This window comes from Liolophura sinensis, chromosome 3, assembly GCF_032854445.1.
Source record: "Liolophura sinensis isolate JHLJ2023 chromosome 3, CUHK_Ljap_v2, whole genome shotgun sequence".
NCBI classification, from domain to species: Eukaryota; Metazoa; Mollusca; class Polyplacophora; order Chitonida; family Chitonidae; genus Liolophura; species Liolophura sinensis.
In genome coordinates this window covers 21,027,331-21,038,449 of record NC_088297.1, presented here as the reverse complement: position 1 = coordinate 21,038,449, position 11,119 = coordinate 21,027,331, and the positions used below count along the sequence as shown (strand labels likewise).

Sequence of the window (11,119 nt, the reverse complement as noted above, 5' to 3'; positions counted from 1 at the left end):
ATTTAGAATGTTTTAAAGATTTTTTTTTTTTTTTTGGAGGGCGGTGGTAGTGGGGGTAAATAATGAATTCCACCCCCACTACCCCCACCCGCTCAGCCCACCCCTCCCAGCCCATCCCACCCCTCCCCCTTCTGTACATTATGTACTTTACTGTTGTAACATTTATCAGATGGGTACATTCTCAATTCTGAACTCCACCCAGTCATAGGACCGTTAAGCATGACTTTTCACTACTTTTACTTAGTGTGCATCCACCTCCATTTGTTGAGGGACACACAAATTTATAACTGGAAAATTACTTCTGAAGCCTGTGCTACAAACTGTCACTTAACAAGCAGAAAAAAAAAACAAAAAAAGGCAACCCGCAATCATTAATTGTGGACTGTACCCATTAGAGACAGAAACTACGTCACATCAACAGCTTCAAGGATGATTTCTTAACTAATGTCAAAAAGAATTTTAAAAGGCTTCAAAAGTGATTCTTCAGTCAGAAGTCATGATTTTGAGACTTCTTTTTGTATAATAATGTATTACACTGAAATCCATCCAGCTTTGTTTGGATTCACAAAATGTGTACAGGGTACTAAAATTGAGGCAGGCTTTGAATTTTTCGGAGGTGAATTTGACTCTCAACAGATTTCTTCTTTAGGTCAGCCTGTAGATTTGACAGTGATCATGTTTTAATATACCTGATTTTAACAAGAGGTCACATTGTTGAATGTTAAATTGTACTAAATTTTTATAAACATGAATTGATTGTGTGTGATTTAAATTTCCCCTTAGTGTCTTTATGACTACGCCTGTCCACCATGTTTTATCCCCATAGTGCAATGTTGCAAAATGGAAATCCGGTCTAACATGCTCATATCAGATATCGATGTTTCAATCATTTTTTGTAATTTTTTCACAAGGGTAAAAGTTTTATATAGATGCACTGTACTTATTGTGTGCTTTTTTTTCTTTTTCCATACTGCAACTTCTGTCTTTCAGTACTCTGGCTGCAAAAAATAAAAACAAGTAAACATTTTAGTGTTGTGTATGCTGATTTCTTCTCCTTGTTGGCATAGGAAGGGGGAGGGGGAATCTTAGTGAAGGACAATGGGCTTCACAGTTGGTTTCTATTGAGGACAAACACAGCTTCCATATTTGATGTCCAACTAAATGTTTCCACAGTTGGTTTCTATTGAGGACAAACACAGCTTCCATATTTGATGTCAAACTAAATGTTTCCATAGTTGGTTTCTATTCAGGACAAACACAGCGTCCATATTTGATGTCCAACTAAATGTTTCCACAGTTGTTTTTTATTCAGGACAAACACAGCTTCCATATTTGATGTCAAACTAAATGTTTCCACAGCTGGTTTCTATTGAGGACAAACACAGCTTCCATATTTGATGTCAAACTAAATGTTTCCAGAATTGGTTTTTATTCAGGACAAACACAGCTTCCATATTTGATGTCCAACTAAATGTTTCCACAGTTGGTTTCTATTGAGGACAAACACAGCTTCCATATTTGATGTCCAACTAAATGTTTCCAGAATTGGTTTTTATTCAGGACAAACACAGCTTCCATATTTGATGTCCAACTAAATGTTTCCATAGTTGGTTTTTATTCAGGACAAACACAGCTTCCATATTTGAGGTCAAACTAAATGTTTCTATGGGTTGGTTTTTATTCAGGACAAACACAGCTTCCATATTTGATGTCAAACTAAATGTTTCCATAGTTGGTTTTTATTAAGGACAAACACAGCTTCCATATTTGATGTCAAACTAATTGTTTCCACAACTTGTTTCTGTTCAGGACAAACACAGCTTCCATACTTGATGTCCAACTAAATGTTTCCACAATTGGTTTTTATTCAGGACAAACACAGCTTCCATACTTGATGTCCAACTAAATGTTTCCACAGTTGGTTTCTATTGAGGACAAACACAGCTTCCATATTTGATGTCAAACTAAATGTTTCCATAGTTGGTTTCTATTCAGGACAAACACAGCTTCCATATTTGATGTCCAACTAAATGTTTCCACAATTGGTTTGTATTCAGGACAAACACAGCTTCCATATTTGATGTCAAACTAAATGTTTCCACAGATGGTTTCTATTGAGGACAAACACAGCTTCCATATTTGATGTCCAACTAAATGTTTCCACAGTTGGTTTCTATTGAGGACAAACACAGCTTCCACATTTGATGTCCAACTAAATGTTTCCACAATTGGTTTGTATTCAGGACAAACACAGCTTCCATACTTTATATACCGGCACCAATGGCACAATTGGTAACCTGCCCGCTTCGTGAGCGGTAGGTCCAGGGTCAATCCTGGGTCGAGGCACACCTAAGACCTGACAAGACGAAGTTGTTACTTCCTCGCTTGGCGTTCAGCATGAAGGGGATAGTAGGACAGAGGATGACAGAGGAAGATATACAATGTATGTCAATATCAAAGCAGTTATTGAAAATCCCCCCAAAGTTAAGAAAAAAACATCACATGTACACACACGAAGTCAGTGAACATAGCGCCAAGCGACGGGTCGGCCTAAAAGTCGGTCTGAACTCTGGTCTGCCGGTGTGAAATCCAATCTGGGCATTGCGGCCAAACAGCAATGAGTACCGACTTGAAGAGGATATAGACCGAACGCTATTGATATTCTCTATTCAGCCATGTACAATATGTCAAGACTGAAACAGTATTCACCGAGTTCTCTTATTTTCATGATACACATCGATGTGTATCATGATGGCGGACGACGGGTAATGTAAAATTGTTTATAAACCGAAAACTGACTGCCGTTGTTTCATGGTGTATATACATATAAAGCCACATATTGGGATCCATGTTCATAATATTCAGTTTTGAACTTCTTGGTATTTTCTCTTTTCAGCAAGGCAGTAATTATATCCTTTCCACCTTATGATGGAATATTGGTCTGGTGAAAACAAAAATTACAAACAGAGGCAGAAAAAGAAAGAAGAAACATTCGCTTGAAATAGCATACAACGGTTAAATATATTTATGTGTATATATTTATATTATTTATATAAATATGACCATTTACAAAAACAAACGGACATCTGACGATTATGTTAATAGTATTCATGTATTAATAATACATCACTTTCGAGTCGATACACATTGCCGTTTGGCCACAATGTCCTGACCGGATCTCAGACCGACAGACCGGAGCTCAGACCGGCTTTTAGGCTGAGCCCCAAGTGACAGTTCAAGGCAACCCTGCTTATCTCCCTTGACAGAGCTCTCTGGTAAATCATCAATAAACAGAGACACGCGAAAATGTAACAGGTGCTTGATATAGTCAGATTTTATTTGTGGAAGAAAAACAGAACGATGCATCGTCCGATCAGCACAACTGAAATCGACGGGGTGTGGTCTTACCTTAGCACAGTAAGTTGTCCATGTAGGAAATGCACAAAATCAGCCAGATTAGCTTGTAATAGATGACAGTTCCAATGAATGAGAACATACCTTCATAAGCGAATAATGGTGATAACAACAACAACGTTTAACATCAAATGACGGACGGTACATAGCGAAGTATGTGTTATAGTATGTATGTATTTATTTTATTGTGTTTTACACCGTACTCAAGAATATTACATGTTACACTGGCGGTCATCATTTTGGTGGAAGGAAACCAGACAGAGCGCGAGTGAAGCCTAGCCGTGGATGACAACGCTCATAGGACCTCGCATAAGTCACAGCTTGGTCCCCTTTAACCCGGTAGGATGAATTGTAAAACATACCTCGACCATCCAGTCACCTGACTGTTAAAATCCCCAGATGTGGATCATCCCAAACGTAAATATCCATCCATGTTTATTTAAGTCCCCCTGTGCGCTGACTTTTCATTTACGAAATGGCCAGGCAGCCAGGCATGCGCTTCCAGTCAGCTGGATAGGAAACTATCCCTCCCTTCAGTTATGCTGGTTATGAAGTTCTTTTGTTGTTATGGGCAGGCTGGTTTGAGTCCCATTTACTTTAGAACCTAACTAGAGCACGTGCTGTTGTTTTGACATACGGTACCTGACCTCCACAAATGAAGCCAGTAGGGGTCAGCCTTTTCATAACAAGCTGTCTGGCCACTCATGAGTGTAGATAGCAGCCATTTCATTCATGAAAAGCCGAAGGAGAGGGGGACTTAAACAAATACAGATGCATATATTTACGTTTGGGATGATCAAATTTCGGGATTTTAACAGTCAGGTGCCCTAGGACCCAAAGCATTGTAAAGGAGTGACTGGAAAGGTGAGGTACATGAGTAATTGACTGTTTTCCAAAATTTTACAATTCATCCTAGCGGGCTAAAGGGGACCCAGCCATGACTATGCAAGGCCCTGCGAGCATTGTCATCCAGGGCTTGGTGAAACCCTAATCAGAGATAATCTGAGATTGCTCTGATGTCAGGTTTGGCAATATTTGGTTTGGCCAAGGATGGCCCCAATCCAATGATCAGAGTGCACTCTTATAAAAAAGCTGATGTAGTTACCTGCCCTTGTCAAATATGTTAAGGCTGTCAATACAGTAGGTTGCATCATTAATGAATCTCGGGCCCACACGTCATAGGAAATAGCCGCTTACAATAAATCAATAGACGAAGAGATAAGGAATGCGAGGCCATGGAGATGTATTTGATGGATAATTTTTGTCTCAAACACAGTGACAAACTTTCACGGCAACTGTGTTAGGTTTTTAAATCAAAGTGTGCTCAAATGTTGGTTTAGGGCCATCTTTGGAGGAACAAAATTTTTGCCAAATCTAACGTCAGAGCAATCTCTAACTTAATCCGAGACTTTCTTTTAAAAACTTGATGCAGTTTGTCATAGTGTATATGACAAAAATTTCTCATCAAATATGTCTCCACCACCTCCATGACCTCAAGTTTGCAGTCACACTAGTTCAATTAAATTAAATACTGAGGTCTATTTTTTACAATGTCTGATGTTTACCTGCCTCAAAGTTTTATAATCATTGAAATGAAAAACCCAGTCGGTCCTTTTCACGAGGCACTTTGTGGTACAAAGTGGACCTTTAAATACACTCTAAAACTGCTGCTGAATTTTAGGTATGGTACATTTATTCCAAGTGTGACCAAGGCTGTAGTTATCTCACTATCAGCCAATCAGCGTCGATTCTGTATCCCTTTAAACAACAAACAAAAAAATTGAACATATAATTTCACTAATTTTCAAGTCAACTGAGGAATTGTGTGGAGAACATTGCTTTCGCTCAAGTTATTTTGCTACTGTGACTATATTTTCGTGTCAACTGGACAATCATCCATGATTTGACTAAAAACGTAACATGTAAACTGTTCGTGTGCATTTCACTTTCACTTTCAGATTGATTGGTCGGAACCATGGTTACTGGGTTTGGGGCTGTTCCATCTAGTGTGTGCTCTTCTCACCATCTCGTTGCGGAATTGTGGCACTCCATTGGGAGCCTACTTTCTTGTCCTTTGTAAGTGTAAGCCTCGATGGGTGGATAGGGAAGGGTGAATGTGACCTGTGTTGTCAGTTCGATATTCAGAAATAAGTTTGAGGCCAGTTGGTTGGGATCATTGGTTTTGCATAGATACGACCTGTATATGTAGATATGCATGGATGTTTTACATGTGGGAAATTGCATAAATTACTTGCTCTAGGCGAACGATTCCTCCACTTGCAAAACTGACTTCAATATTAGTGTAAAAAATTCTAGACTTCTGCATTAAACCCATAAAATCAAATTACTGTAATTGTTCAACCACTTCGCATGTTTGCAAGATGTGTATTCATGCGTATTCTGAAAGCATTATTCTGTGTAGACTGATAAAATGATACTTTTTGTGAAGCTTTGAAACTGGCCAATCCAACCAATGTGGTTTTTGTTTTGCCTTGGCGTAATAGTGTACAGAGCTTTAATGTAGAATCTTTGCTTTAAGTAAGTTTAAGAGATTTAGAGATTCCCCCCACTCTCATTGCTTGTGTGGCCTTTGTGACAGCAAGTAGTCAACGTTGATCGTTTGGACGTTCTCGCAGTCTGACGTTCCTCCACTGATGTGCATATCTGTACATTAGTTGTGCGAAAGTTTGTCGATAACTTGTTAGGCTATCCTGAAAAAAGTTCATTGTTAAGAGTATTTTCACTGTATCAGAAAAAATAACATAGGAAAATTTTGTTTACTTGGGCTAATGCAAAAGATTGGAATGTGAAAGAAATTAGCTTTGGGATAAAAATGTTTAAGAATTCCACTAACAGCCCAAGAGACTCTTTAGACTGTGGCCCTTTGTTTGGGTGTTTGATTACCACCAACAAACACATTTTTAGTGATAGCCTTGGTTATTTACCCAGAGCACTGTGGTTTCCACCACCCTTAAAAAAAAACACTGTAAGTGAAAATTTTCAACATTTGTTATGTAAATAGTTGATGTGCTCACTTTTCTTCTTTATTTTTCAGTGCTTCTTGTTTACATGTCTGAGAATATAAATGAGTGGGCTGCACAAAATTGGAAGTGAGTGCTACGTGTTTAAAATAAGTAATTTTTATACCTCAGATTTCATATTTGATTTGACTTTCATATCAATTCTGGCTGTCAGCCAATTAAGTTAGACTTTCATTATGGGCATTGCCTTTTGTATGAACCAACTCCAGTCAGAAAAGAGAAGGGCTATCAGCAACCCGTGGGTGGTAAAGCAGGGGTCAATTAAGTATCATAAAGTGTATTAACCTTCTTAAAAAACAGGATGTAAAAAGTGACCAGCCCACAGACAGAGAGTGCAGTTACAGTTAAAAATAGCGATCTTTTTTTAAAGGTGAAAGAATTGTCTGTCATCAGACACTCAAGTCATATTTTGGTATTCAATAGTTCACTGGGCAGTGCTTTCCATTTAATGCTAGAAAACCATATTAGATGGATGAAGAAAGAATTTAGACATTTTAGTCACTTTAGACAGAATGTAAGATGATACTATCAAATTCTTGTCCATGGCTAGACTTTTTTCTCTCGTCTGTTTTCAGGTTATTTGCTCATCAGCAGTATTTTGATAGTAATGGTTTGTTTATCTCTCTGCTGTTTTCTACCCCACTCCTCATCAACTGTCTGGTTATTGTGGTAAGTTCTTACTAAAATCTTATAGTTTGTTAATCTTATTAGTTAATAAGCAAATAATAACAGCTATCGGGCCATTATCCCAGATTAATGTTCCCTGGGAACTCTGGGTTTTTCCACCTGTAAAACTAATCAGCGCTGTGATCCAAGTGTGGCATTAACCATGTACGGAGCAACTACTGGCTTGTCAAAAGTGGCTCATGAAACCGCTCTTTGATGATCATGGGATAGTGAAACAGCTCTTTGATGATCATGTGGCTTGTGAAACCACTCTTTGATGATCATGTGGATTGTGAAAACGCTCTTTGATGATCATGTGGATTGTGAAACCGCTCTTTCATGATCATGTGGATTGGGAAACTGCTCTTTGATGATCATGTGGCTTGTGAAACCACTCTTTGATGATCATGTGGATTGTGAAACCGCTCTTTGATGATCATTTGGATTGTGAAACCGCTCTTTCATGATCATGTGAATTGTGGAACCGCTCTTTCATGATCATGTGGATTGTGAAACCGCTCTTTGATGATCATATGGATTGTGAAACTGCTCTTTCATGATCATGTGGATTGTGAAACTGCTCTTTGATGATCATGTGGATTGTGAAACTGCTCTTTCATGATCATATGGATTGTGAAACGGCTCTTTCATGATCATGTGGATTGTGAAACCGCTCTTTGATAATCATGTGGATTGTGACACACCTAAATTAAGAAATGGGCCATACTGTGAAGTACTTAATTTTTACATGGAACTAATTTTCTTGGATTTTTAACTCGCATATTCGTGACTCATCTACCTTGGGGATTAGTGAGGGATTAACCATCAGTAGCAGGCTAATCCTTTTACACCTAAGTTGAGATGATTTTATCAGTGAATAATTATCAGTTCCACAAGTAATGTCAGTGTTTGATTTATGCTCACAAAATCTAAGAGTGTATATGAAAAACGAATGGTACGTTTCTAATCATTTCGAGTCAGATCATGGCAAAGGCAATTATGCAGATACATTTCATTCCATACCAGAGAAATAAACACCTGTTAGTGAAGAATGGCAACAAATACGGGGTGTATTGGAAAAAAAAGAACACTGAATTTTCTTGGAAATGTAGGGGAACTTTCCCAGACATCTTCTGCATGTATGCTCACTAAAAGCATTTCTTAGAAAAAACATTTCCCTACATAACGGTAATATGTTTCCTTTACATACAATATAAGCCTACTTTGTGTGCATTAACTAAAATATTTGATGCCAAAATCATATCTGTTTAATTTTTTTCCTTTAGATTGATGTGTGCTAGTTAGACAGAATTATATGAAACTGCTTCTTGTGTGACTGACCCCAGGGTTGTATTGGGCTTGAATCCTAATTGATTCTGACGGCTTTTTGCATTTTGCCTACCTAAAAATCGGTAGGCCAAATCCGAAGTAGGAGAGTGTCAAAGATGTACTGACCTCCAATGAATGTCGCTTTGATACCTGCTATAATCCTATTACCTGTGTCTCAGTCTCTCCGGTGGACCATTGAGTGACCTTCTAATGTCTAACAAATCGTGAACTGCGTACAACAGTGCAATGGCTGTTTGACAGCTACAGCAATGTTGCCGGTTTCTGACTGGCTACAGAGGATGATTAAAATCGAAAACATTCCAAAACTAATTGTGGTGCTTGACTGCATTAATGAAGAACCTCCAGATGAATGAGTGAAATATATATTTATATTGAGTATCATGCTCATAGGTGAGTTAATACAATACCTCTCTCAGTTGCTCTTTCCTCTCCAGCCATACGTGGGAGGGTCTGTCAGCAGCATGCGGTTTGTCGTGGGTTTCCCCCGGGCTCTGCCTTGTTTCCCTCCCACCATAATGCTGGCCACCATCGTATAAGTGAAAAATTGCAACTCTTCACTTATCTGACATGGCAGCCTAAGTGAACACAATGAATAAATGGCTTACAGAGTTTTATTTCCTGGTGTGTTTATTAGGTTTGTGTTTAATTTTGTTGTTTTTTTTTTCACCAGGTGTTATGGTTATGGAATGCTGGTATTATGTTAGTCCAAGTCAAACAGTCGCAGATCCGACGGGATATCAGAGCGGCCAGAGAGGAAAACAGTAAAAAAGACAAGTGAAGCAGCGAGAGCGATGTCATAGCACTGTATACATGTATTATATCGGCGTAGACACGACAAGGCAGGATTTTTGTGCAAACGGTCGAGTAACTTTATATGATACTGTATGTTTAATGGGCTTGACCACTTTCAATATTTGTTCCATTTAAGAATAAACAACTGTATATAATCCTGTATGTTTATAGAACTCAATCATTTTCAATGTTTGTACCACCTAAGAACAAGTAACTTTATGTGGTACAGTACTGAATGTTTAATAAGCTCGACCACTTTCAGTGTTTGTACCACCTAAGAACAAGTAACTTGATGTGTTACAGTACTGAATGTTTAATAAGCTCAACCACTTTCAATGTTTGTACCACTTAAGAACGAGAAACTTTATGTGGTACAGTACTGAATGTTTAATAAGCTCGACCACTTTCAGTGTCTGTACCACTTAAAAACGAGTAACTTTATGTGGTACAATACTGAATGTTTAATAAGCTTGACCACTTTCAATGTTTGTACCACTTAAGAACGAGAAACTTTATGTGGTACAGTACTGAATGTTTAATAAGCTCGACCACTTTCAATGTTTGTACCACTTAAGAACAAGAAACTTTATGTGGTACAGTACTGAATGTTTAATAAGCTCGACCACTTTCAATGTTTGTACCAGTTAAGAATGAGTAACTATGTAGTACAGTACTGAATGTTTAATAAGCTCGACCACTTTCAATGTTTGTACCAGTTAAGAATGAGTAACTATGTAGTTCAGTACTGAATGTTTAATAAGCTCGACCACTTTCAATGTTTGTACCTCTTAAGAACGAGAAAGTGGTACAGTACTGAATGTTTAATGAGCTCGACCATTTTCAATATTTGTTCAATTTAATACGAAGAATTTTTCCGTTCTGTGCTCAGAATCTCAGCCAATTCGGTTGCTGTTAATGGTCTAAGAAAGGCCACAATGTTAAAGCCTGATTGGTCTGTTTGCCTAAGGATCACTCAATCTGTTTCAGTCTGTTACACCGTGTTACAGGAATGGGTCACGTGAAAAAAGTTGTTTTTTTTTGTCCAAATCCCTGCAGAAATGAAATAAGAATATGGTGTGTCTCTTTGTCAGTTGTCAAAATCTCTTCTGGCGAGAGTTTGAAATGACGGCAAACAAAATGATTATCATACAAACACCATACACATGCTTGGCTCGTTATTGTGTTCAAAATGGATATTAACTTTCCAGGAAGATGTTGAAGCAACAGTTTGATAATCAGTATATTGGTCTATTTGGTTGTTGTTGGTAAAAATGTCGGTGGACTGGTCAGTTGTTTTTCCTCTGCTGGTTGTGTGAACATTAACTCATATACAATGTATCGCTTTGTACAAGGTCACACTCAGCTACAGGTAGTGTATTTTAGGCCCTTTAGCTCCACTCCCAATGATCATGAAGCTGTCTAGCAATACAGAATGGACACTGATTGGTTGACAGTGAAGATGGGGTTCCCTGATTGGTTCCCTGGGTTAACACCTAGCATACTGTATTATTCAGCTTAATAAAGTCAGATTTTATTCCTGAACTTAGATTTGAAACATTGATATTCATTTGATATTCCTCAAACACCAATTTTCAATATTACCATGAAAGCCTGAGCTGTGAGTACTGAACAAAAATCACTCCAATGAGGCGTAAATAATGAAGTAAACTGTTTTCAAAATAAGACTAAAGCTGACTTAAGTGTAAGATGCCTTTGTGAACCTGGGTCCAGGATTCTCTTATTTTCATGGTTGTCACGGTAACGGACTTGATACAGAGGTCATGCAACTTCCAGAGGCATGTTGTGCTCATGTACATATAAATAGAAAGGCAAGTTTTTACTGCAGGGGATACCTT

General features: G+C 38.1%; 1 protein-coding gene across 1 annotated transcript; it reads left to right on the top strand.

Annotated features, from left to right (window-relative positions):
• The first annotated feature begins 3,294 nt into the window (after nt 1–3,294).
• On the top strand, nt 3,295–9,970 carry LOC135464112 (transmembrane protein 18-like). The gene is made up of 5 exons (XM_064741604.1): nt 3,295–3,417; nt 5,373–5,490; nt 6,470–6,524; nt 7,031–7,124; nt 9,142–9,970. The coding sequence occupies exons 1-5, from the start codon at nt 3,361–3,363 to the stop codon at nt 9,247–9,249; spliced, it is 432 nt and encodes a 143-aa protein (XP_064597674.1). The 5' UTR covers nt 3,295–3,360; the 3' UTR covers nt 9,250–9,970.
• The last annotated feature ends 1,149 nt before the right edge of the window (nt 9,971–11,119 follow it).

What these genes read in the sequence shown, in the direction of transcription:
- LOC135464112 (XM_064741604.1), top strand. Translation starts at nt 3,361, where the DNA reads ATGCATCGTCCGATCAGCACAACTGAAATCGACGGGGTGTGGTCTTAC. An exon ending in TGTGGTCTTACCTTAGCACA is followed by an intron (nt 3,418 to 5,372) that starts GTAAGTTGTCCA and finishes TTTCACTTTCAG; the next exon opens with ATTGATTGGTCGGAACCATG. An exon ending in TCAACTGTCTGGTTATTGTG is followed by an intron (nt 7,125 to 9,141) that starts GTAAGTTCTTAC and finishes TTTTTTCACCAG; the next exon opens with GTGTTATGGTTATGGAATGC.